The 25940-nt window shown below is 45.0% G+C and overlaps 1 protein-coding gene across 1 annotated transcript in view; it reads right to left on the bottom strand.

The window, feature by feature from the left end:
- Window positions 1–25940, bottom strand: part of LOC138511247 (receptor-type tyrosine-protein phosphatase kappa-like) — a 1445374-nt gene that overhangs the window by 1133805 nt on the left and 285629 nt on the right. Inside the window, exon 4 of the mRNA XM_069626788.1 lies at window positions 23335–23523. Coding sequence (XP_069482889.1) covers window positions 23335–23523 — 189 coding nt within the window. The remainder of the gene's footprint in view (window positions 1–23334; window positions 23524–25940) is intronic.

Here is a 25940-nt window from a genome sequence, read left to right on the forward strand (position 1 = left end):
CATACTTGGTACAAAAGGCGGTTTTCTATTCGTCACCTTTTTTCACTCGAACAAGGTGATACCACCTCTGAAATCTAATTTGGTGTAAATTTGGGCGTCTTCGACTTGATCAAGCTGTTCAGGGATTAGTGGCAGAGGGTAACGATTTTTTACGGTGATCTGGTTCAGTGTGTGATAGTCGATGCACATTCTCAAGTCTCCTTCCTTCTTCGGCACAAAGAATAGGGGACTAGCTGCTGGAGACTCCGAGGGACGGATAAATCCATTTGCAAGGTATTGGTCTAGATAGGCCTTCAGGGGCTGGTTTTCTGGTTTAGTGTGTCCGTAGATTTGCCTACAAGGGATCTGTGCACCGGGTATCAGGTTGATCTGGCAATCGTATGGTCTGTGCGGCGGTAGAGTATTAGCTTGTTCTTTCTGAAATACATCTTGAAAATCCAGGTATTCGCTTGGTAAGGTATCGGTTGCCACTGTTCCAAGAGTAGAAGTTCTGGTATCGATTCGCTGTCTCTCTGTGTTACGTCTCCTACACCTAACAACCCCTCCGCGGTTGCCACGCCCCCATCCCCGGCCTCTTGCCGTCCCACTCGCTCAAATACACACCCGATTGCACGCATATTCAGGCGCCCATTCAGTCATCATACCCGGGGGTTTTCCCATACACCTGGCACTTACCTTCCCTCCCGCTCCTGGCAGCTACACTGGAGGCTTCCATGTCACCGGGGTGCCCTGAATGGACCTCGGAGGATCCGCGCATCGCGCGTCACGTGACTCTCCATTTCCATTGCAGCAATACTTCCGTATCACGTGATCTCTGTCATCCCCATCACGTGATACGCCTTCCTTGGATAAAAGTGTCCGGAAGTCAATGAGCGTCGCTTCACAGCTGTTTCCACCTGGATTCCGTGACGCTCGTTTCATTGTTGACTCTACGGATTTTTCTCGACCACATTTTCTGTACCACAGATTGCCTTTGCCTTGCCCAAGTATTGACTTTGGATCACCAGTTGCCGGACTACCTTACTACATTGGATTCCTAGTGCCTTTGCCCCTTGTTACCTCGTTTTGGAACTGTTGGTTTTCTCGCTGCCTGACCCTTGGACTGTCCCTGGTTTGCCTCACGGATTTGTTTCTTGTCCTGGATTCTTGGCATCTGGCCTTCACGCTGGGCGCTTGCCTGTCTGCATACCCACCATCTGCCCTCAATCACTTGGGGAATTCCCAACGCCTCCCTGCTGTTATTGGACATCTTTGCCAACACATTAGGTAAGCCATTTAGGATCATTTCCCTGGGGTTCTACTCTTGCCAAATGCTTTGTGCTTATCCTATAACCTATTGCCTTACAGCGTTCGAGGGGTCCTTTTCCGGCGGTTTCCGAGTCCAGGCCTACGAACCACTTCACCTGTGGCCTCAAAGACCACACAGGCAGTATTTCTGGTGTTGTCTGTGCAGTACTTGGGGACGGAGGTATCCTTACTCTGCACGGACATCAAGTCTGTAACACTCTGGGTGATAACACCTGTGAGCACAACTCCCGGAAAAGGCCAACTCTTTTGCTCACCAATCTATTCGAGGATTATACGCTACCAACCATGGCATTCCTAAAATCAACCGGAACTGAGCTGCCTTAATGAGGTCGAAAGCGATAGATTCTTGATGCCCATCCTGGCATAGAAGGGTTAAGGCTGCAGTGCATTGGGATACTGGACCAGAAGCTATATCCGTGCCATCAACAGTGCAAAATGGGAGGTCTGTAGTTCACTTTCTTCGCTCGACAAGTGGACCCATACACTTGCCGGGCTTGGCAGTTTTCCGACTCCTTGGTGGTCTATTCCTTGTCTGTGGCTCCTACTGTTCTCTTTGGTGGCTTCACTGGGCACTCTTTAAGGAAGTGGCCTGACTTTCCACAGTACAAAATTAACTGCTGCTGTTGCCTTTTATCCCTTTCAGCTTTAGTTAAGGGGGACCTGACCCCTCCGATCTGCATTGGTTCCCCTGAGCTCTCACATCCCAAAGGCTAGACCGCATGCTTAGTTCAAGGAACTAAGTTATGTGGGGGCATCCATCTTGCACACAATACATTACAAGTCCAATGCCAAGTGATTCCTAGCGCTGTGTGTGAGCCTGGCGCCAGAGGTGCCAGGTCTTACTCCAAGTGAGTCTCTGGTAGGATGGAGAGGCCCCTTGGGGGCATATAGGTGATTGTGGCCTGGCTCCAGCCTGATGTCTCGGGGGGCTGGAGGCAGGAATTATGACAAAGGTTCAATCCTTCAGTATTTCCTCTATGCGTTTCGGTGGTCTGTGCCCTTCTTCAGGATATGTCTACTCATTTCCTGATATCTATAAAAAGTCATCAATAATTTGCACTTTAGTTATACTTTCAAATAATATTTTTTCTAATATTCTGTCAATTGTTATGTATTTTGCGATCACCTGTATGTGTTTATTCCATGCGTCAGATCCACAGTTGGTAATTCTCTGGTTGCTGTCTCCAGAGGAGATAGGAAATTCTCCTGAAAAAAGGATCAAAAAGAGATAAAAAAAATATATGTTAGATTTTCTCTAACACATAACAGAGGATAATATGTATTGTCCTATCTTTTCTTATTACAGTCCTGCAATAAACTTTACGTATAGCGTGTCCATGTATTTTACCTGTATGGAGTTGGAGCTTGAGTTCTCAATTTTGAGGAGTCATGAAATATTCCAACTTTCTTTTGTGTCATGAACACTTAGTGATGGTAATTCTATCGGCATGTCAGTGCCTGTCAATATAAATTAATGTTTTGTAATCCCCATTTGTTTCATCTTCTATGTCAGGCTTAATAGCGTTATTATAAGTTCAAGTTCTTACCTTAGTAGCGTCAAGGTGGCAAATACCAAGCTGGAGAGTTTTAAAAGTATTCTAAATGGATTCTTCCTCAAGATATAAGTGCCTGTTGGTATGGCAGATATTTTTTATCAAAAAAAGATATGTAATTACATGTGTCTTATTCTTGATTCTACAAGTCTTGAATTTATTGGAGAAAATTATTATAGAGTCCATGAATTGCACTATATAATCTAAAAATGATCAATCATTCAAATGTGGTTGTCGATATTCCTACGTTCCTCTCTATTTCCATTATGTTAGTTGCCATGGTTGCATTAAATGATAGTAGCTGGATATAATAGCCTTGGTATTCAATAAGAGTTAAAAATTACACTATAGGCACATTTAAATCGAAAATGCCAATCTATGTTTTACCTGAAAATGCTTGGAGCATGCCGCAATCCGTTGTACTGAACTCTAGAAGCAAGGTACTGACAAAATGGCCACTTTTTGTTTAAACGCGTCATTATGCATACACATTACTAAATGGGCATCTTGGGTCTGATTAATCAACCTAGCCAATCCCTAATAACCAATAGGGTGGAAAGGTATACAGTTAATAATATACCTGAACCAGTAGTCGGAAGGGGTAAATATCTTTCAAGCAAAACCAAATCTTGCTCTTCACTTATCTAGCAGATAGAAGGATTCCCTCAGAGCGTCAGCTACCTAGAACCAATTACAAAAAACTAACCTTAGTCAGTAAAAGTTTTTAACATTAACACTTCCTCTAGAAGAGTAGAACAACCCCACAAGGATACATCCCACACGTGAAAAGCTCACCCTGAGGTATACGTATATTTCTTCTCCTTGATACAATTCATTAAAGGGGGAGTCTTCAATTGTAAACCGCTATCCCACGTGTTAGTCATCTGATTTCTAAGAGAAAGATGAAACCACAGAGGGTCTCAGTAAATTCCAAATCTCTGCAAGTTCTTTAGGTCTTCACATTAAGAAACCACAAAGGCGGCCCCTTACCTTTCTCATACTGACTGCTTTATTCCAGACCAGAAACGGCAGCACCAGATAGAACTGGTCTGAATCTGGTCTGAATCAAAAGCCTACTCCTCCAATTTGGTGGTACAAGGCAAGGATATCTCACAACTTAACCTGCAAGTAGGAGCAAAAACAGAAAGCCCCCAGAGGCAATATTAGCCTTAGTCCGTCAATCTCCCTCATTTGAAAAGACTGAAGATACTCATTCCCCATGCTAGCTCGCGCCCTCTTTCTTACCTTGTATTGGGCAGGCACTGCGGTGAAAAAAGTGGGGTCAGCAATTTTGCCAAGGATGTGGAAGAATACACTCGCCATCCGCAGTCTTCAACACTGAAAACCCTTTGTCGTGTCATCACGCAACGTGATGACGTCATCACGCAACGTGATGACGTCACGTGTCAGTACTAGGCGACCACAATCACTGTATCACAGCGGTGTCATTACCCTGTTGTTGCCTAGCAACCACACAAAAGGGGAAGCAGTAGGGAAACTCAAGTAATAATGAAAATGAGCCTGAATAGGAGGGCCAGGGAGAGGGATGAAAATCTACCTCACCCTCGAGCATACCGAGATCTATACTCCGGCAATACTTATTAATATGGCCGCATACCCCAAGTGCTCCGTGCCAACATGAGACTTCTGACTGAAATTCCAAATGGGGACTGCTCCCCCCTGAGCCTAAGAAGGGACTACAAGTAAATAACAAGAGAGCCTAAGCGAACAAATGGCTCTACCTCATTTTAGCTCAATTAGTGACGTCCTCACAAATTGCTAACCAACACCCCATAAGTTGATATATGCAAACTCATGAAACTCATGTAAGTTGATATATGCAAACTCATGAAATTCATGTACCAGGTCTACTCGGATTCTGTGCAATGTCACGTATATTGTCCCATGGTTATCTAAAATAACAACATGATGCTGATTCCTCCATTTGATTGTTATTACAGCAAGGGCAAGACTCTGTTCACCAAAGAGCACAAAGCCCCAAGATGGCAAGATTTATTTGATATTATGCCACTCGATTTTCTCATTTAGCCCTATCACATGGCTGTTAGTTAAGAAGATAGGTTTCTGCTCCAAATTAATCAATTTTCTATTGATTTCATCTTGGGATCTCCCTTTAACCTTCTTTAAGATACACCATTCAAAATCCATGAATGAGTGCTCCTTCTCTTCAAAATGTTTCACTAAGGGTGCATTTTCAATATGGTTCTTTAAGCAGCTCTTATGCTTGATCACGCAAGTCTTGCATTTCCTGTTGGTCTTACCGACATACAACAAATCACACGGAAATTTAATCATGTAAATTACATTTTCTGTTTTGCAGTTCGTATGTTCTTTTAATGTCCATTCCGAATTACAACCAAGATTTACAGAAGTCATTTTACGTGTTAAAGGGCACATAACACATTCTCTACAAGGATGATGTCCCACAATGCAAGGCAAACCCCACAATGTACTTTGAGTAACCTCGGAAATAACAGTCTTGTGTACATCATTATTCATTACAAGATTGCGGATATTGGTGGTTTTTTTAAAAGCCACCAAAGGCGGTGGACTGGTCATGATGTTTTTCCAGTTCCTACATATAATATTCTTGACTTTGTAGGACATATTACTGAAAGTGTTGACGAACACCAGTGGGGTATCATGATTATCTTTATTTTTCTTTTCAAAGAGGGCTTCCCGATTGTTATTAAATGCTAGTTTGACAGATTGTCTAACAATTTTGGCAGGGTAGCCTCTGTCAATCAGTTTGTCCATTAACCTATTAGATTGTCTAACAATTTTGGCAGGGTAGCCTCTGTCAATCAGTTTGTCCATTAACCTATTTGCTCCTTCTTCATAATCCTGTCTCCTACTACTGTTACGTTTAAGACATACAAATTGCCCGAAGGGCAAGTTGTCATGGACATGCTTGGCGTGATGGCTCTTATAATGAAGAAGTGCATTCCTATCAGTGCTTTTCACAAAATGTTTAACCCATAGTTGGTTGTCTTGATGATAAATCGTCAAATCCAAATAGTCATTCAGGGTATCTTATAGCATGGTCTACTACAACCAGGATAAACCTGTTCAATGAAGATGTGGGAGGTTCAAGGGGACCGCCAATGTCAATGCCCACCCTCTCAAAAGGAACTCCCACCACTGGGAGAGGCAACATGGGTGCCATATTCTTGGCTCCACTCTTTCCAAACGTTTGGCAAGTGTGACAGCTTCTACAGAATTTGTCCACTTCTGAACCCATCCTAGGCCAGTAGAAGTAGAGAGAGAGCCTTTCCTTTGTCTTCTTGAAACTCAAGTGACCAGCCAAAGGTATCTCGTGGGCTAACTGTAGGAACTGGAGTCTGTTAGCAAGGGGCACTACAATTCTTTTGCAGTCCCCAGGGGTAGACCCAGTTGGTTCACTGTAGAAGAGGCCATCTTCCCAGTTTAACCTGTGCTTTCCAACTTCTTGCCCATTAAGTTGGTTAGCAGCCTGTTGTCAAAGACCTTCAAGAGTAGGACACTCTCTCTGTCCTTTGCTAAAGTCTGTCCTGTTGGGTCCACCTTCTGCCAGTAAAGACTGCAGCTCTGAATGTTCAACGGGGTCAAGATCTCCAACTAAGACAGTGTCTTCTTCCAGATCTGACTCTTCAGATGCTGGTTCAACCACACAAGGTTGCACCTCACACTCTGCCTCAGCAGGTGGAGTAGTCACAGGAGTGACTTTGGACAATCTTGGTGATGTCTTTGTTGGTAGCACAGGGGTGCTGTCTGACTTTTTCCTGGAGGACTTGGGTTTCCCCTTTGCCTCTGTTTTTCTAGAAATGGCAGTGAGCAACTCCTGTGGAGTGGGAGTGATATTTTCCTCTATCATCTCATCTGGAGAGCCTCTCGAGGTTCTCTCCCTTGCAGACCTTGGGAGCTCCTGTTTCCTTTTACTGGGAGGCCTGGGGGTGCTTGACACAACTCCAAGAGTTTTCAGGTCATTACCCAACAGGACTCTCCCAGGCACTTCACTCTGCACACTGACAGGTATTTTGACAGTCATATCATTACACTGGATGAGAGCTGGTAACTGTGGAAGCATTTGCAGAGGGCATCCAGCTAACTCTGTGAGGTGTTTGGGTGCCTTAGCAACATCCTCCACCTTGAAAAATGATTCATCCACCAAAGTTATGCTGGCTCCAGTGTCTCTGATGGCAGGGGTTTCCTGACCATTCACAAGAACACTATCTTTATAATACTCTTTAGTATTTTCTGGGATGGAGTTATAGACATCTAAATTCTGTTGTTTCCACAAGCCCAGGGACACTAAAGAAACACTGGCTGAGACTCTCATGGGTTCTTCAGCCAGTAGGTGAAAGTTTCCACTTGCCATAGGTACTTCTTCCTTTGGGGAGAAGGCTAAGGAGACAGTGTGGACCCCTGAAGGTTTACCCTTACATCTGGGATACCCTTTCACATGGTCAGTCGACCCACAAACATAACATTTCCCAAATGTTTTGATGAATTGGGGTTTGTTCTGACCTCCATCTGGTTTGGGTCCAGATGGTGCACTAGCCTGATTTGGGTTCTCTTGTGGTTTACCGTTATGTTGCTGTTTGTGGCCCTCTTTTGGATTTGAGGTATTAGAATTCTCTTTGTTGTCTTTCTTTTACTGTTTCCCCTCATCCTTTTTATGAGTAGCCCCAGAATCCTTGTGAGTAGCCCTGTTGGCAACCCACAAGTCAGCAGCCTTAGCTAGCTTCTTTGGGTCTATCTCCTTAGAATCAGCCAAGTGCTGTCTGAGCTCAGGAGAGCAGACATCAAAAATAGACTCCAACATAACAAGATTTCTCATTCCTTCATAAGTGTTTACTCTGTAACCCTTAATCCAACCATCTAAGTTTTTCAAACACTCACATACCCAGGTAGCCCAAGGGGTACCATCATGCTTTTTGAGGGTCCTAAACCTCTTAAGGTATGGGAAGGGGTCTTCCCAAATCTAGCAATTAAAGCTAGCTTCACACACTAATAATCCATCCTATCCACCTCCCCCAACTCCATCACAACAACAGATGCAACAGTGGGTAGCCTAGAGAAGAGTCAGGGAAGCAATTGATTCCCTGTGAGACCTTGAATACCATGGTTATATTCAAACATTGCCAACCAATTTAAAATATTAAGCTTAACCTCATGCATACTCACAATTTCTTTAGGCATACGGGGTCTCTTAGGACTGGAAGACCTAGAAGACTCTGGGAGAGAAGCATTTGAAGAGACTATCTTTTCATTTCAAGTTCAGGATTCCACTCCATTTCTTTGAGCTTAAGTTCTTGGTGTTTGTGTTCAGTTTGAGCATTTAACCGGTTGAATTCAAGTTTGAGCCTCATTTTCTCTAGAGCAATGATTTCAGGAATGAGTGTAGGACCTGTGTGGGTCCCAGTGGACAAGGGTTGAGGTTGCTGAACAGGCAAGGGGCCAGGGAGGCCTACATTAATAGACACATCTTCCTCTTCCAACTCATCATTAATAGACATAGCATCATCCTCAATACTTTTCACATTTGCTAGAGAGTCAGGTATTTCAGACCCACTCTCTAGAATTTGGCTCTTTAACAACTTTTCAACTAATTCAATATTGTTGACTTTGGCAGAGATTTTCCTTTCTTTACACATGTTTCTTAAATAATCAGCAGTGTAACTCAGGAGGGTCTCCTGACTGTGGCTTTCCACATCAGACATGATTAATATTGCTTTTTAGTGATGTTAGCCTTGTGGTTAGTTGATCCAAGGTAGTAGCATCACTCTAAGTGTAATTACTATACTTTTATCCTCACCGCTGTACACCAGTGTTAGGCAGAATTATATGCAGTACCCTTCGAGAACACTACACACAATTAAGACTACAAGTGACAGTACAATTTCACCTTTGGTACAAACCTGTACTACACAGTTATAGTGGTAGCAGTAGCGGAGCAGCCAGACTTATCTCAAGAGTAAGTGAGCAGTACAAATAGTTACACAAAGGACAGCAGTTACTATAATTCAGGCAAACACTGACTCAAGGGGTCTAAGTAAAAGTATATATATTTATTTACTCAACAGTTGTATAACATTTCACTATTCTAAGCAAGTTAAAAATCATAATAATAAATACACCACACCACTTCCCTTAATTTCCAGACAAGTTAAGCTCACAAAATGAAGTGGGAGCAAAATGGCACTCCAGCAATTTAAAAGTGAGGGGAAGACAAAGTTATTCGAATTTAGGCAAAACCAACAGGTAAGAAATTGAACAAGAGAGACTACAGTGAGGAGATCAGCTAGAAAAGGCTTAGGGCCAAAGTCAATGGGTCAAAAGTCTTTTGCTCAAGATCATACATTTCAAGGCAGTTCGAAGTAAAGTTCGCACAGATTCCGGACGAGGTTGGTTGGTAGAAATGTTAGTTCAAAGAGAAGAGAAGGACAAGCCCTCGGTTTGGAGAAAGATTTCAAACACTTTCACCGCTGACCGAAATGGACAACCGGATTTGCAAAGTACCTTTAAACGGAGAGGGAGCTGTAGCTGAGGCGGATGTTCCTGGTGGTTCCTGCAGGCTCACGGTTCCTGAAGCGACTGTCGGACTGACACGTAGTAGGAAGACTGGAGGGTCCTGCGCCACGCAGGGAAGAAACCAACAGCAGAGCAAAACCACAAAAAAAAGGTGCGCTCCTTAAAACCCAAGCAGGTTCCGACCTTCCTGGCTATCCGGCCCACTGTAGCTCTGTACAGCGAATTCGACCAGAGGAGGGGTCCTGGCTTGTAGTTTGGGCGAACTGGTTGGTCCCACCAGCTCAAGGGAAGAAGTTTCCTGGAGGATCTTTTCTGTCGTCGAATTCTGGCTATTCAGACCTGCAGCAGGGCTTCACCGGGCGGTTCAGTCGTGGTAGGGATCCTCTTCTTCCAGTTCCTTAGTGGTTCTTTTGATCCAGTGGAGACTCTCTCTTTCCAGTCCCAGAGACCTGCTTTTTATGCAGTTTTCCGCCATTCATACAACCTGGCTGTCAATCACACAGCAGGGTGGCTGGCCTGGCAATGCCAGTCCCCTTAGCCAATCAGACAAGAGTACAATTTGGGTTACCAAGGGAACCCATGGCAGGGGTCCGAAGATCCCTCCCTCACATCCTGCCTAAGTAGACTATCAGGCGCCTTAAGGAGGGCTTCTGTGCAGAAGCCAGTGAAAAGACAGCGAACAAAGCAATCAACCCCGGTTTGGCGCGCAGAGAAACACACGAGAAAGACTTTAACAAAAAGAAATGGCGAATAAACCCAGCCGGAACCAAAATAAAATGTATTAGGTCAAGCGGGTTTATGTTCAAGGCTAATATAATAGCCTGAACCAATACCACGTTTATATAATAGAATCGCGGTAGAAACGTTAGGGTAGTTACCACTGCCACCAGCCAAGTCTTAATGTTAAGGGAGCGAAACAATGCTCCAAGAGGTATGTTAGGGAGAATTCTCTTCCAAGGCTAATTTCCCTTACCTACAGAGTCCCCCAGCAGCTTTGCTGGATTTGAAGGGTTTCTCTTTTTTCTCCTGCTAAGAGTGAGACCCTTTTTTTCCACTCTTAGACAGATTGCTGATGTTTGTTTTAGGCTATTTTTGTGCTTATGGTCTATGGGGTTTTTCTCACCATCATATGTATCATCTTTTTACATGTGTGTTACACAGCACCCTCAGTGCTGTAACACAGGGGTGTTGTAGCGACCCCCAACATAGACTCCACACCCTGGGACTGACTACTGTCTCCCAGGGCATGTAAAGTTACCATTGACTTTACTAGTCAATAGTTATGAACAAAACCAGTACAACCCATCTTACTATGGAAGTACTGGACAGGGTTAATAGATTTTCCCTGGTGTTCATTTTCCAGGGTGTACCATACAGTCCCTCTCTCCAAAGTTCTGGCTGGTGGCAGTGGTTACTACCGTAAATATTTGACCGCAAATATTTTCCTATGGGATTTTCCCATTGTTCGAGGCTACCACTTTTACTGACAGCCTCTAACATACCGCCGGTTTATTTTAATATTAACTTTACTCCGGTAGGTTTTTATTGCCAGAACTTTAATAATATTTCTTTCTCGTGTCTTTCTCTAAAATCCTAACCCAGGTTGGGGATCCTTTGTTCGTCCTTTTGGTGGGCTACTGCACAGAAGCCCTCCTTTCGGCGCCACTGAGTCTGGGGTAGACAGGATGTGTGGGAGGGAAAATAGGCACCCTGGACAGGGTTACCTAGGCAACCGAAGTCGCACTCTGCCCTGATAGGCTGGGGGGTTATCCCGCCGGGATAGCCAGCCCACTGTGTGAGTGACAGCTAGGCTATATGAATGGGGGTCTTTCTGCATAAAAGCAGGGTCCTGAGGACTGGAGGACAAGACGTTGCCACTGGAACTAAGAAGCCGAAGAGGAGAGAAGCCAAAGACATCTGCAACGACTGAACCACCGGTGAAGCCCTGCTGCAGATCCTCACCACTTTTCTCCAACGACTCGAGAAGATCTTCACCTGCAATAGTCTTCTTCCCTTGAGCTGGTGTGGTCAACCAGTTTGCCAATCGCCTTCCAGGCACCCGTCCACCACGACCGCGATTTAAAGGAGCGTACCTTTTATTTCGTTTTGGCAGCACCGCAGCTGGTTTCATCCCTGGGCAGTGCAGTAACTTGTACCTTCCTCCACGACGAGAGCCTCTCTTCCTCTGCTGGATCTCCTGAACTGCAGGAACTGCCAGGAACTACCGCCACCGCAGGCGTCTCTTCCACTTTCAAGATACATTGGTCCGCCAGGCCTCCCGTTTCGTTGGGTATTGCTAAAGGTGTTTTAAATCCTTTACTTACCTTCTGGGCTGGCCGCCCTCTCATCTAACATTATCTTTCTACGTCCTGCAACCGCCTTATCAATCATTTAACAAAGAATTGACTTCAGCTACTAGAACAGTTTGCACCTAGGCACCTTGCCTTGTATCATTGACTCTGGCACATGCCTCTTGACTCTGGCTAAATCTGTTACAACTGCCTTTTCTAGATTGTTTCTCATCAAGAAATGTTTTGGTGCTCCTAAACTCTTATAACCACCTTTCCTTCCCTTTTTAATATTGTTGAAGTGCCATTTTGCTCGGTTTTCACCAAAGTATTGCTGATGCTAAAGTACTGCCTTGCTTAACTTGTTCCCAATCCGCTTGGAAAGTGCTGCTGGTGTGTTTAGGAGTCTAAACCTTTATAACTTGTTCTTTCCCTCCCTCTGAAGAAATTGTTAGAGTGCCATTTCTGCTTGGTTTAAACTGTGCCGTTTTGCTCAGTTTTCACTCTTGCTCAAACTTGTCTACAATTTAAATAGGGAGTTGTGTATACTTTTCATGACTGTTTTAACTTATTTTAATGATAGTGATTTGTGTGTAAACTTAAGAGTGTGGAAAATAAATATATATATATATATTCTTTTTGATACAAAGCTTTGGTCAGTGTTTCCTTGTTCCATAGTATTGTAGTCCTATTGTGTAAACCCTGAATACTGCTCATCTCCCTCTTGAGATAAGTCTGACTGCTTAGGCACAGCTACCAACTACATCTTTGTGGTACAGACTGATACCAAAGGGGATTTATTGCATACACTTGTAATCTTAATCTTCGGTAGTTCTCCCTAAGGGAACTGCACAGAATTCTGCCTAACAAGGTACAGACAAAAAGGGATACGAGTTAACCCTTTCCAATACTGCATGTAAGATAGGGTGTACTGGGTCTGTGGTTTAAAGTGACTATATAAAGTGAATGGCAACTTTACCTGTTTCTGGGGGATAGTAGGCAGCCCCAGAAAAATGGAGTCAGTGGGAAGTTTCAAAGACAACCCTGTGTCACTGAACTGAAGGTGCTGTGTAACACACACAAAAGTGGTGTACATGGAGTAGGCGAGGCTCCAGTGCCCAGGAGCACACAGAAAGTAGAAATACACATAGCAAAACACATGTAAGAGTGGGAAAAAAAGGCTCACACTCTTACCAAGTGAAAAAAAGAAACCCTAGAAATCCAGCAAAGCTGCTGGGGGACTCATTGGGTAAGGGAAATCAACCATTTATGAGAATTCTCCCTAACAGGTTCTCGTTATTGTTGGCGTTTTTGGGCCTCCCTTGCGGTATGCCCTGTTGGTCCATCCATATATGAGCCTCCTCCATCGTCTCGAAGAAATGCGATCGGCCCCCTCTTATCACTTTGAGCTTTGCCGGGTACAGCCGCATGTAGCGTAGACCAGCTGTCCTAAGGCATTCCTTGGTGGGACCGTATCGAGCTCGCTGCCTCTGGACCAGGGCGGTGTAGTCCGGGTAAATTGTTATCCTGGAGGAGTTTCTGGTGATCATCAGCCCTTCTCTTGAGAATGCCAGTATTTTGTCTCTATCTCTAAAATTCATGATTCGTGCAATCATTGATCTCGGTGGAGCCCCTGGTTGGAGCCTCCTCGTCTAGGCTCTGTGGGCTCTTTCCACTGCAAAGCATTGGGACAATTTTCCCGCTCCGATCTTGTGTAGCAGGAGGTTCTCAATGTAATTTGTGGGGTCCCGGCCTTCTTCTCCCTCTGGCAATCCGATGATCTGGATGTTGTTCCTTCTAGCCCTCCCTTCTGCATCCTCTGCCCTCTGTTCCAGGGTCCTCATTCGTCATAGCACCTCTGACATTTGGGTCTGGGTAGTTGCAATGTCAGCGGTATTTTGCTGAACTTGTTGCTCTGCTGTACCCACACGGTCGGCCAAATTCCGTGCATCCTGTTGGAGGAGGCCCATGTCCACCATCACCCCATCCATCTTGTTTTCCAGGGACGTCTTCAGGGCCGCTCTGGTCATCTCCAGCTTGTTTTCCTGGGACGTCCTCAGCACCACTATGGCATCCAATATTGAGCTTCCGTTCTCACCCCCCTCCTTGTCTTCCACGGTGGATGAGGCAATAGCTGTATCTCGTGAAGCAGGCTGGTCTTTATCCGTCCTCCTAGCATAGTTTTCCATGCTGGTGTGCGTGCCCTTTCCCCCTTTTGTTTTGCCTGGCATCCTTGCTGTCTGCGCATCCTTGTCCTGCTCTTCCTCGCCTTGCCAGGGGCCCTCCGAGCACCTCGGGTGGATTGTGCTCTCCCACGTCGTTCAGCCTCTGTGTATAGCGTCTGACTAAGCCCCGCCGCCGCTGTACAGTTCTCGGCACGGGTCTCTTTTATTGAACAAGGTCCTGTGTCCCCTGGGTTCTTTGTCCGGGGTGCCCCCTTGATGGTCCGGCGGTCCCTGTCAGCTCTTGCATTGCTAAACGGTTCCCTTATTTATTCTTCTCTTAGGCTCCTGGCCCACCCCAATGTCCAGATTACAGACCTCAGTTGTCCTTCCGTGCTCACCTTTATTGATCGCTGACGCCCTCTCGCCAGTTCTCTGTGGGTTGTGGCCTCCCACGGTCAGCCTTGCTTATGCTCTTGTCTGTCCTGGGCTGGTATGTTACCAGTTCCTGTAGCTGTTAGTCAGAGTAGGGGTTGGTCCTCTGCTGATCTCTTTTGCTTTTTCGGTGGGCTGCGTCCACCCACATCCTGATGCCTTGGCCTTCTTATGTCTTGCGTCGCCCGGTATTCCATGTTTTAATTAGTAGCTTGTAACAGTATTCCTCACCCACCAAGTTGTCCTTACTCCCGTTCTCCTCCTCTTCCTGGCTCTGTTAGTTGCCTCTGCAGGGGGCCATCTGGTGAAGTTGCCCCCTCGCGTAGGCCGAGTCCCCTGGGTCAGGCCGGTCTCAATGCTGATGGAGAAGGTGATGCTGCAAGCGCTCACTATTGGTCATTGTCCTGTGGCCCCCTCCTTTCTCTCGTGCGGCCGAAGCGGCTGGTTTCTCCCCTTGTGGTTGTGTCTTCCCTCATGCAGTCCGGAGTCGACTCGTTGTGTGTCCTCCTCCTTCGGGCCGTACTGCCCGCGTCCCTGGCACCCTCTCTAGCTGTGCCAGCTGTTCCCGGATCGGGCTCCCCTGGCTACTTGCCTCGTCCGCCGTTACCCCGCACCTGGGATTGCCATCCACCTCTCCCGGTCGGTTGGTTTGTGCCTCCTTCCTCCGCTCACCTTGACTTCCTCGCCGGGGTATCGTGGGGGGGGGCCCTCGGCACCTGTGCCCGCAGCTCCACTCCCACAGGTCCTGGTCGCTGTGGCCTCGCCAGCAGCCTTCCCGTTCTTTTCCACCCAGGCTGTCTCACTCAGTCCGTGCCCTCGCGAAACTGCTGGGCTTGTCCTCCGACTGGTTGCCCCCCCTCCGAGGTCTCCGAACGGGGTGGGCATCCTGCCGGAGTGTTCCTTGGGCACGTGCCTCCTTCGGTTCTGCCCTCTCTTGTGTCTCCGGCTGAGCTAGGGTGGTAGGAAGTCCTCCCCACACTGCTTTCCCTTCGATATGTGCCCCGCTCCCGTCCGGCAGTCCTGGTGCCTGCGGCCCGGCTGCTCCCGCCACCTCACAGCCCAATGTCGCCTGGAGGTCCCGCGAGACTGTTGATCGCGACACCCTCTCGTTGCCAGCCAGTCGCCAGGGTCTTGCTGTCGGTGCTCTGCTCCACTCTGTCTTTCGCCCCTGCGTGTGCTCACCATGCAGTCTCTATCCTCAGCTGGTCTCGTAGCATGCGGCCGCCATTTTGATTTTGCGGGTAGAATTTTTTCACCCAAGTTTCTACTTAAGTCCCTCTCCGATTTTCAGCGGCTGATGTCCCAGATGATCCGTAGGTATTCCGACGTTGTCTCTTGTATTTTGGTAGTGATCTACCTCGAATTTCGCCAGTTTTCAGGATTTGTCAGGAGCTCTCGAGTTGTGCTCCTCACTGCATGGCTTCCAAGCCCATACATGCCAACCCTCCCGATTTAGGCGGGAGACTCCTGATTTTTTAGGGGAAAATACTGCTATTTTTCACATTCTCACGCCTAAAATTGTACTTTCCACAATGCATTCCTATGGGGAAATTGTTCTCTCCAAATTTCTCAGAAGAAATCTCCCTCCCAGGTGCCTCGGAATGTTGGCATGTATGCAAGCCACTCCCACATGTATCATAACTGTATGTCCAAGGGAGCATTGCTTACATTTCGATACCTTAACACTACAACCCTCCCTTGATTGCCACAGCCATCTTTTGGCAAGGGAAAGGGAACGCCATACACTGGTGAATTGAATTTGACAAACCAGAGTATACACCACTGCTGGTTACACTTGCAGCTGCAACAGAAAAACATACTCTCAACACATTACATAATCACCATGTGCTATGGAAAGGAAGAAGATGCTATCGCCTGCCATTCATATCAACACATCCTTTCAGTTTTTTATCGTTTATTATCTACATGTGTGTCTCATGGCTTGTTCAGTGTTTGAAACTACATCTTTTGTATTTCCTATGACTTGTTGAAACTAACATACTTAGTCCTCCTCTGCCTAAATCAGAGTAAATCTTTAATTTTAAATATATGTTCAACAACTGTTTATAGGCGCGTTATAAATGACTAATCGTATCATATCATATTGTATGTATATATAGCAGCCGACTAGTGAAAATTAGAAGAAACAACAACGCCATCCAGAGCAAAATGATTTATTTATTCTTGGTGCCGTGGAGAAAATAATGCCAGCAATGAGGCGTTTTGCGGTTTCCAAACCACTTGATCATTTTTGTAGGTAACAGCATGGACACAGGACCAATACATAGCGTCTCAACTCGATGGTAAGGACACATGGTTTTAACAAACTCTATGATATATGCAAAGCCAAGTGGGCAGACTGTCGGAGATCTTGAAATGTCAAAATGGACAAATGGCTCATTACATCTTTTAATCGCTGTGTACTGCAGATGACATTATAACGTGACGTACTGCAATGTGTTGGTAGTCTGAGACCTATTATGTGCCAGTGTAAGTATAAATAAAATATATCAGCTCTTGGGTAAAAAAAAAAAAAAAAAAAAAAAAAATATATCAACACATGAGGAGTAATTAACAACACCTCACACTGGTCTATCTTGGCTTTTCCATATATGTACTATATATTTGCTTATATCTACAATACCGAATGTTCACTAGTTTCTATCTGATATACCATTCTAATTTGTGAACATGGCGGCATTATGTTTTAGTATATAGTTGGGAGTACAAATCAAAGGAACTAGTGGCCATGAAAAGTAAAGGTCTCTACCCCTACCACACACGCAGTGCATCACAATTCAAATGCACAACCAGTTTGAGAACAAGTATTAAAACTGCATAGTTCCCGCAATGTGCAAATTGGCTAGATGTGTGCAATGTATGCAAAATACATAAGTTAAGATTCTGTGAAATCAAGGTATAAAGTAAAGAGTGCATACATTCCAATTGTCAACAGAGCATGTCTGTGAATCTTACCATTCAATTTATGGTATGTACATGCCTCATCTGAAAACCATAATATACATTTCAAAAACCAATCTTCATGCTGTTACAAACCAGCAGTACGTAAAATTGTGCAAAATAGCAATACAGTACAAAATGTAGAATACCCATATTATCAAAGTGCTTAATGCAGTCCAATGCAACTGCATTATCTTCAGAAAAGTGCTAAGTACATAGGATGTGCAAATACACAAGATAGAACAGGTAATACAATATTCTACAAAAACACCAATTGCTAAAATGCACATTTAAAAATGACACAATATAAAGTGCATGGTGCAAACATTGGATGTTGAACATAAAATGTCAATACATTTAGCTACCCAATGTTGTAATACTGGCATATCTGGCTGACGGCACAAGCCCAACATGGTGTACAGACATGAAACTGTACATTTCTCAAAGCAAGCAAAATACAGATTGGCAATTAAATATAAACTGCAAATATGGCATAAATATGCTGAATGTAAACAGTACCCACTGAGTGGGCGAGTGGATGTCCAATATAGATAGTCCAATCAGTCAATGCATATCTCAAAGTGTGTCATATGAGGGAGACAAACCTCATGGGAGAGAGGTGGACTCATTAGCTGGAACATGAGACCAACCCCTTGAATTCCCAATCCCGTATGGCCTAAGGGGTCTGCAACCTTTGGCTCCCAGATGTGTTTGGACTACCATTCCCATCCGGCCTGTACAGCATAGTCAATGTCAGGAGATCATGGGAGTTGTAGTCCGAAACATCTGGAGAGCCACAGGTTGCAGACCCCTATGTAATATAAAACTAGAACGTACAATCCGCACTGACAATAAGATTCTTGCATACCAATGTAGTAAAAGGACAGCTGAGGAAGAGCACTAGAACAATGCAGAGCAGTGAACCCATGAAACGAGAGACGCGCTCTAGTTGTTGGATGGGTCCGATAAGTACCGGGACGTTTAAAAACATCAAGCAGCAAGAAGCATGTAGAACGACCACTCCCGACGCGGGTCAGGAAACCGAGAGGAAGCAAGTTGAAGCGGGGAGGCAACCTCTTGAGTGTGTGGAATCTAGGGACCTAAACTTGAAGCAATCCCTAGTGATTGGAAACTTGTGAACTTTTCCTAGGGGCCAAGAAAAGAGGAATAACTTCTTGGCATTGTAGAATGTGAAAGTTAGAGAGCGATTAGGGGAACAACCATACCCTCTGGAACTGTGAATTATAATGAGCCTGGGAAACTCAGGGGAAGGGAGACATCTCATGAGGATTGCGGAACTTTGATTGTTTATTTCTTTTTGCACCTTTTGGAACTTTATTTTAGAACTTTGGAAAAGAGCTGCAGACAACCAGTTGAAAGACTGCGGCCCTCATTACAAGTTTGACGGTCTGGAAACAATGGTGCCGGTAAGCTTACCGGCACTGTTGTTTTCAGACCGGCAAACTACGAGTCTGCAAGCGGGTTGCCTTTCCGACCGCCAGGTCTGCCCTGGCGGGCGGAATGGCACCTGCCCGCAGACTTTCACTGAAACACTGGCACCGTTATCAGACTCAAATGGGAATGGGGACTAACAATTACTGCCGCCTGACTTACCGGACCACCAGGGCTGTAATGCCAAGGTGATTCCCGCCAGTCAGGCGGCGGTAATTCATTGCAGGTTTGGCGGCTACCTGCCAGTTTTTCCATCACGGTTACCGCCGGACCTGCAATGAGGGCATATATCTCTTTACACTTTATCTTGAGTTTACCATGTAAGGGTCAGTTTGGGATTTTGACACAGGACAGATAACTTTACTTTGGACATTCTGACACAGACACCCTTTAGTTTCGTGTAGGCAGAGAAACCCCTCTTAGAGATAGGGCAAGATAGGATTTCCTGCAACGCTCTTTTTATTTTAAAAAAAGTCTTTAACAACCACCTCAATGCTCTTGTGTCTGAGTCTCACTCCTGGTTCCTTACATCACATTGATTTTAAAGTGGAACGTTTCTAGAATTTGGAGAAGAGGAGGCAGTGAAGTGCTTGGTGTTACCATGATAATATAATGGCATCAGTAATAAAGCATTATTGGATCGGCAATATCTGCACAGGAGATGTCCTCTATCATTGTTTCTGATTTAATTTTAACTGCTGGGCATTTTACAACAAGCGCAAAAAGTAAATGAGACAGTGGGTAACCCTGTCTCGTTCCTCTAGAGGTGATATATTTATCGGAGAGGGAACCATCACCTTACTGGATGAGGCAGAATATAACACTGTTACCTCCGTTGTTAAAATACTTGCCCAGATTAAATAATTCCATCACTGCCTTACGAAAGGGCCATTCTGTACGGTTGAATGCCTTCTCTGCATCCAATGTCACTAAAATAGCTGGAATCCTTTTATCATCTGCTATATCTATCAGGTTAATGATCTTCCTGCCGTTATCCGCTGCTTGTCTATTTGCCACAAAGTCTACTTTTTCAACTCCTATAATACTTGAGTATTGTTTTTAGCCTTTGGGCAATGACTTCGGCATAGATTTTTAACATCTATGTTAAGTTCTGCTATCAGCTATTTTGCCCTCTTTATGTATTACTGTTTTCACATCTTTCTCCCATCATTGGAGTTACTCGGCCTTGTCTCTAAATAGCACAGCATTGCATTGTTCATGTCATGAGTTAAGCCGAGTATGTGAGTACGTTTAAGAAAAGCTTGCCTAGAAACCACCCATGCCCTGAGCTTCAAGGCATTGATAGCCTGCACCATTTCTTCCTAAGAGATATCTACATTGAGCAATTCCACTCGCTCAGGAGTGAGGGATAGAAGAGTTAATGAATTGTCATCTGGCAAGGGTGTGAAAGCCCTTGCTTGTTTATTATTCATTAAATAATAAAGTGATGCAGGTAATTCCACCTCTGAAAGGTAAATCTGCTAATCAGATTCCCCATTCCTAAATTTCATGCTAAAAGCATGGGGTGTACTTGTGCCGTGCAGGATCAGTATCCTGATTCACAGCACATGCTCTACCAGTGGCACTGAGCAGGTTCAGAGACCAGAGGTGCTCTCTTGACAGCCGCAGTGATACCCAAGTGTCTGCAGCACAGGGGCTGCATTTAGAATCTGCACCCCTGTCCCAAAAACGATATAACCTTGAAGATGGTGTCCTGGTGGTACAAAAAACTGTAAAAATAAGCCATACCTGAATTAGAGTATAGTGGCCTGCATCTTTCAGAGTTATCCCAGCCACACTAAAAAAGATTTTGCACATGTGTAAGCTGTGGGCCTAGTTCAGCTGTGAAAGGATTATGCGTATTCCTTCCAGACAAGGCCCACCCCTGTCTACTGACAGGACTAGACTTGCGGGATTGCTTCTCTTTGTCCATTTGTAAGGGTAGGTAACACCCTTTCTCCCAGGACAGCCGCTCTACAGGATGCTGGCATGGAAGTTGAAACCACGAAGCACACCCATTCACAGAGAGACAGGCCTCACACCAGGGTGCTGCATTTCTAAAGGCCCTTTAATCCTATTGAGAAAGGAAGGGGGCGGATCTAGGGTAGCCAGAGATGGGTCTGTACAGTTTTTGGAAGGGGACTCCATCTTGATTCCTCTGCCTCTCCTTCTCTTTCCAGTCCCCTCCGCTTCCTCTGGACTGGAGCTAAAGCACTTTCATATGACATCATAAGGGCAAAATCCAGGCATTTCAAGAGCACATGAGTAGACCCCTAAAGCAGACTAGCTTCAGTACAATCACCTGGGGACTTTTGCCTATAATTAAGGGGGCTCCCACCACCTCTTTGAATCATCTGGACTCATCTTGAAACAGCCAGAAGATTTTGGTGGACCCTGCTGAGGGCAGTCCTTTCTAAAGTCCTCCAGTTGTGGGGTGAAGGCAGAGGTTACAAAGGCAGAAGCAAGATCTAGTCCCTAACCATCTCCAGGGACCATTGGGGGTGAACACTGCTGCTGGACCAGATGTCTGCCTCTCTGCAAGCGACCCTGTATCTAGAGCGTCACCGTGCTGTTGGTCCCCTGAAGGTGCGGGCTAGCATCGTCCGTATTTGGGAGCCTACGAACAGCTGACATTGGACCTTCAGACACTGGAGTCAGACTCACAGCACTTGGAAGCCAGAACAGCTGAGATCGCTGTTGTCAACAACGACATGCGCCAAACTTAGATTCCATGGCACCATGCCACTGAGCAATACAGCAGGACCCATTGATGCTGTCCTTTGGTGTCCATTCTCCGAACCGCTGTCCGTTCTTCGACCTTGTTTGCCGCTGCACTGCACTGGTAAATGTGCATTGTTACCTTGGTTCAAACTACAAAGTACTGCTATCTTCCCTTGCCTCAGTCGCTGTCTGAAACACCAGCATCTTCAACACCACTACTGTGAGTCAACTGACTCGATGCTGGTGTTCCCTGAACCATAACCACCGAGCCTTTGCATCAAATCTACTCGCCTGCACATCTTGGTACTAGATCAACCGCCGTCAATCTTCGACCACCAAACCTGGTACCCAACCAATCCACAAGGCTCGAGTAGATGCTTCAAGACTGCAGCTCTCCTTCCATTCGACCATGCCACAACAACCACTTGCCGCTGGACCAATGCGACTTCGTGGAGCGGAGTTATTCAGCCCCACATTCTCACAATTGATTCCACTGAAAAGTAAGGTAAAAAACACCATTAATGCGCTGCCCTCTTCTTCTGGTGCATATGACACCCCCTGGTTTCGTAACTGCAGGTTAGAACATCACTGGTTCCGGGCCCGCTGCATGTCGTACATACTGATGCTTGGCCAGCACTTGTTTTTTCTTACCATTCGTGTCACGTTTAAACTACACAATCTTCTCGTTCCGTTCCTCTGCTGGTATCTAGGTCTCTCCTTATCAGACATGATGCTCCAGAATCCACAAAGGTCACCAGTACTGGCCGCCTCTAGCAATGCGTCCGGTGTCTAGTCAAATGGTCGACAGACAAATGGCCGACAGACAAATGGTCGACACAATTTGGTAGACAGGTCAAATTTTTTTTTTATTTATATATATATATTTGTTTAGGTTTTCGTTTAGGGAAAAAAGGGGTTTTTAGCAAAAACAAGGGGGGATGGGGGAACCCCTCCCAAAAAAAAAAAAGTGGAAAAAAAATGCGTCCATTTGACCTGTCGACCTTTTGGTGTCGACCATTTGTCCTGTCGACCATTTAGATTTGACCAAATGACCTAGAACCAATGCGTCCCACTTGTTGGCCAAAAAAGCTTTCTTTTTTGTCTTCAATAGATTCCTGTATACTCCTCTCAAGGATTGCAAATACGGCCTATCTATTGTAAACTGCATCATGAAGGTGGGAGAAGGGGAGAGGAGGTGAACATCTAGCTAGAGTCTATCAGTGGTGAAGGAAGTTGACAAAAGTAGAAGGGTCAGGCAAATGACAGATCCGCACAGAGCCTGGTGGGCAATGTGAAGCACACACTACTAGTGAAAGGAGCAATCGAAGAAAACAGGGAACTGAAAAGACACGCACAAAGCAATTGTGCCAATGAGGCCTGTATCTAGAGCAGAGAAACCAAGGGCACTTGTGGCAGCCAATGCATATACCGTGGTGACGGACAAAAAAGGACTTGTGTGGAGAATGATGCATAACCATATCTGCTGCCCTTGAGCGAACACTTGAACAATGTAAGTGTTGAGATTCAGAACCAGGCAGTCATAGAAAATCGGACAAAAGATGAATGTTGCCACATTAGGAAAGTACTGTTCAAGAGAAACGGCTTAAACATTTGAAGCACAAAGTTTGAAGTAGGCCAAGTCACAGAAACATTGAGAGTGGAATACATTATGAATATTTCGCCACACAGGCTGCATCGAATGAGAAAAGTCTTGAACAATTGAAATACTTGCAATAAGATCAATGCCAAGTCACAAAAACATTAAGAGTCAAAAAAAGAATGCATATTGGGTCACACGGACACCAAACATGAGACAAGACCTGCCAGAACCCTTTTGCTCATTTCTCACTCCCTCACTCATCTGTTCTGATCACTTTATAATATAATATGTTTTACAGTGAATTAATCTTGAATACTCACCAATGCACTGAACTGCTGGACTCCAGCCACTGGTAGCGTCATCACTGTTTTGAACACATGTAATCAAGGAGACTGTTGGCGCATATCCTTCACTGCAGCTCACATTAATATGTTCATTAACTGCATAGTCATTTTTTTTACTGACATCTGAAATGATGAGGTGTTCCATATTTGGCAATGGGCATTTTTCTGGAAAACAAAGACAGCACTTTATGAACAGTTCATTAACACAAATCCATAATTATAGGTTTTGTTTGAAAAGTATATGGTGCAAGACTTAAAGGCGGACATGCAACTCGTAACAGTATCATAAAATCTAAACAAAGTATTAAAACCTAATCATGGCCTGCATTTGTTAACATGTGCACATTATATTTTGCACGGGCCGATCTTTGATTTTGCCACTTCCTCAGGTACACATTAAAATGTAGGCATCCCTCCATGAGCTTGATGGCTGATAGTGTGTGAATGAGGGAATCTCGTTTATGACACCTCATCCGTGTGTTAAAGAACAGTGCACAAGGGCAAAAATGATTAAATAATTGGTTGGTACGTCAGTTGAGCCAGCTGGCAGAATACCTGCAGAAATACCTGTGATGGTGGGTCTACTGGCAATCACAGTTAATGCCAATGCCCTTGTGACGCTGGAAATGCATCAGAGGGACAGGGCCTCCGTATCCTTGTCCTTTACTGCTTTTTATCGTGTACTCTGTCATGTTTTCCACGCATCAGTTCAGGTGGGACTCCTGGCGGTGCAGCTCTCTCTCTTTTGGTTTGGTGAACAGAGCCATAGGATACCCTTATGGCACCCATGGGTACGGGTACAACCCTGTGCCCAAAGTGTATGTTTTTGGGCACATGTGTGTGACCCACAGACCACGGTACGGGCTGGTGGCAGCTCCGTGCTGAAATGACTGGTGCCCTGAGCGTCCTCCATTTTGGCCCTGTCATTGGAATCGGTAGATTCCTGATGGAGACAAAATGGCCCCCCTGGCCTCTAGCCTTCCATCACCTGTTACCCTGATCTTCCCGAAGTCCTGGGAAGCCCTTCCTCTGTCCCTTCCCCCTGACTGGCTGTTGGGTGGAAGTTCCGTATATGGTAGTGTGGGGAAGTGCCGACCAAACTGGCTGGAGCCTTCTCAACGACCGTATGTTGTAGGCCAAAGGTCTCTCTAGTGATCACACGAACAGACCAAGCAAGAAAAAGGGGGTTTTGTATATTGGGGACCACAAGTAGAACCGAAAATCATGCTCATCACTATACCACAACGAAATGTATACCAACCAAATGTATTTGTGTACTGAAATAATGCATAGCCACTATACCATTATAATACCAAACCCATCTAAATGCAAGGGGTGATTATTGCTAAATTATTTTTGTTTTTGGCGGTAAGAAAATACCGCTAGGCCCTAAATCTACACAAAATACCCAACATATTAATGGTGCGTTGCAGGCCGGGAAAGTGATCATAGAGCACCTACTGGGCATGGCAAGTGTGTCTCACACCACCATCTGTACATTAAAGGGAACCCATTTCATAATAGCAGTGTGTCACTAAAAACGAATTTCAGAATGTCTCAAAGGGAAGCCACATTCTCAGACCTAGTGCAATATTTAGAGGCAAAATTATTTGCACATGGGACGTGGTCATTGAATAGTACCTCAGAATGGCATGACCGCATTCATGGTGAGGTGCAGAAAGAAAAACTAGACAATATTTTTGCAGAAGGCAGCATAATTCAGGTCTGACTTCTAAGGTTATTAAATGCAGCCGATAAAAATGCAGAGAAAGACTGTTTGATACGGCTATGCGCCAAGATCTGGTTTATTTTGAATAGGTCCCTGCGAATGTAGGAAAATGATAACCAGCTAATTAACGAGGTTAACAAGGTTAAAGACTGACTTAGATGGGGCCAGTAAGAAGGAGGAAATGTTAAGAGCAGAATTGGATGTATGTCAAAAAGATATGCAGTTAAAATGCAGAGATTTTGATATTCAATTGTCCAAAAGCAAGAAACAGATTGAAGACAGTGAGCAAGTATTGGTACACTTAAAAGCATTGTGGTGGACCACATAAATGCAGAACAAGAATTGGTTAAAATGCTTCAAGAAAGGGACAAGAGAAATAAAGAATTTAATGAATGCCAAATGCAAATGTGCGACATGCAGGAGGTAATTAATAAAATGAGTGATGAAAACAACTATTTGCAAAATGAAGCAGACAGGCTCCTTAAAAAGTGTAAGGACTTGGAACAGCAAATGTGCATTCCCATGTCCCAGGAGAGGCGGCAGGGTACCACATTCAATGGAGTTGAGGTGAATTCTATTTCTACCCAAAGAGCTAGTGCCCCAGTGAATGGGCCGGTAACTGAACTTGGTTGCAGCGCCCTTGGGGGATTTGATACGCCCATTGGGGGCCGCCACCAATCCCATACACCTGGAACCATGGTTGAGTCACCTAGTAGTGCAATTCCATGCATTGCAACAAGCAGCCCCATAAAGATAATGAAATCCATTAAAGCCCTGATCAAACCATTTAAAAAAGAAAAGGAGGGGAATGCTGCATAGAGGATCACTTAGAAGTGGTTCATGACATGTTTAA

This window comes from Ambystoma mexicanum, chromosome 6p (assembly GCF_040938575.1).
Source record: "Ambystoma mexicanum isolate Mex_15411 chromosome 6p, UKY_AmexF1_1, whole genome shotgun sequence".
NCBI classification, from domain to species: Eukaryota; Metazoa; Chordata; class Amphibia; order Caudata; family Ambystomatidae; genus Ambystoma; species Ambystoma mexicanum.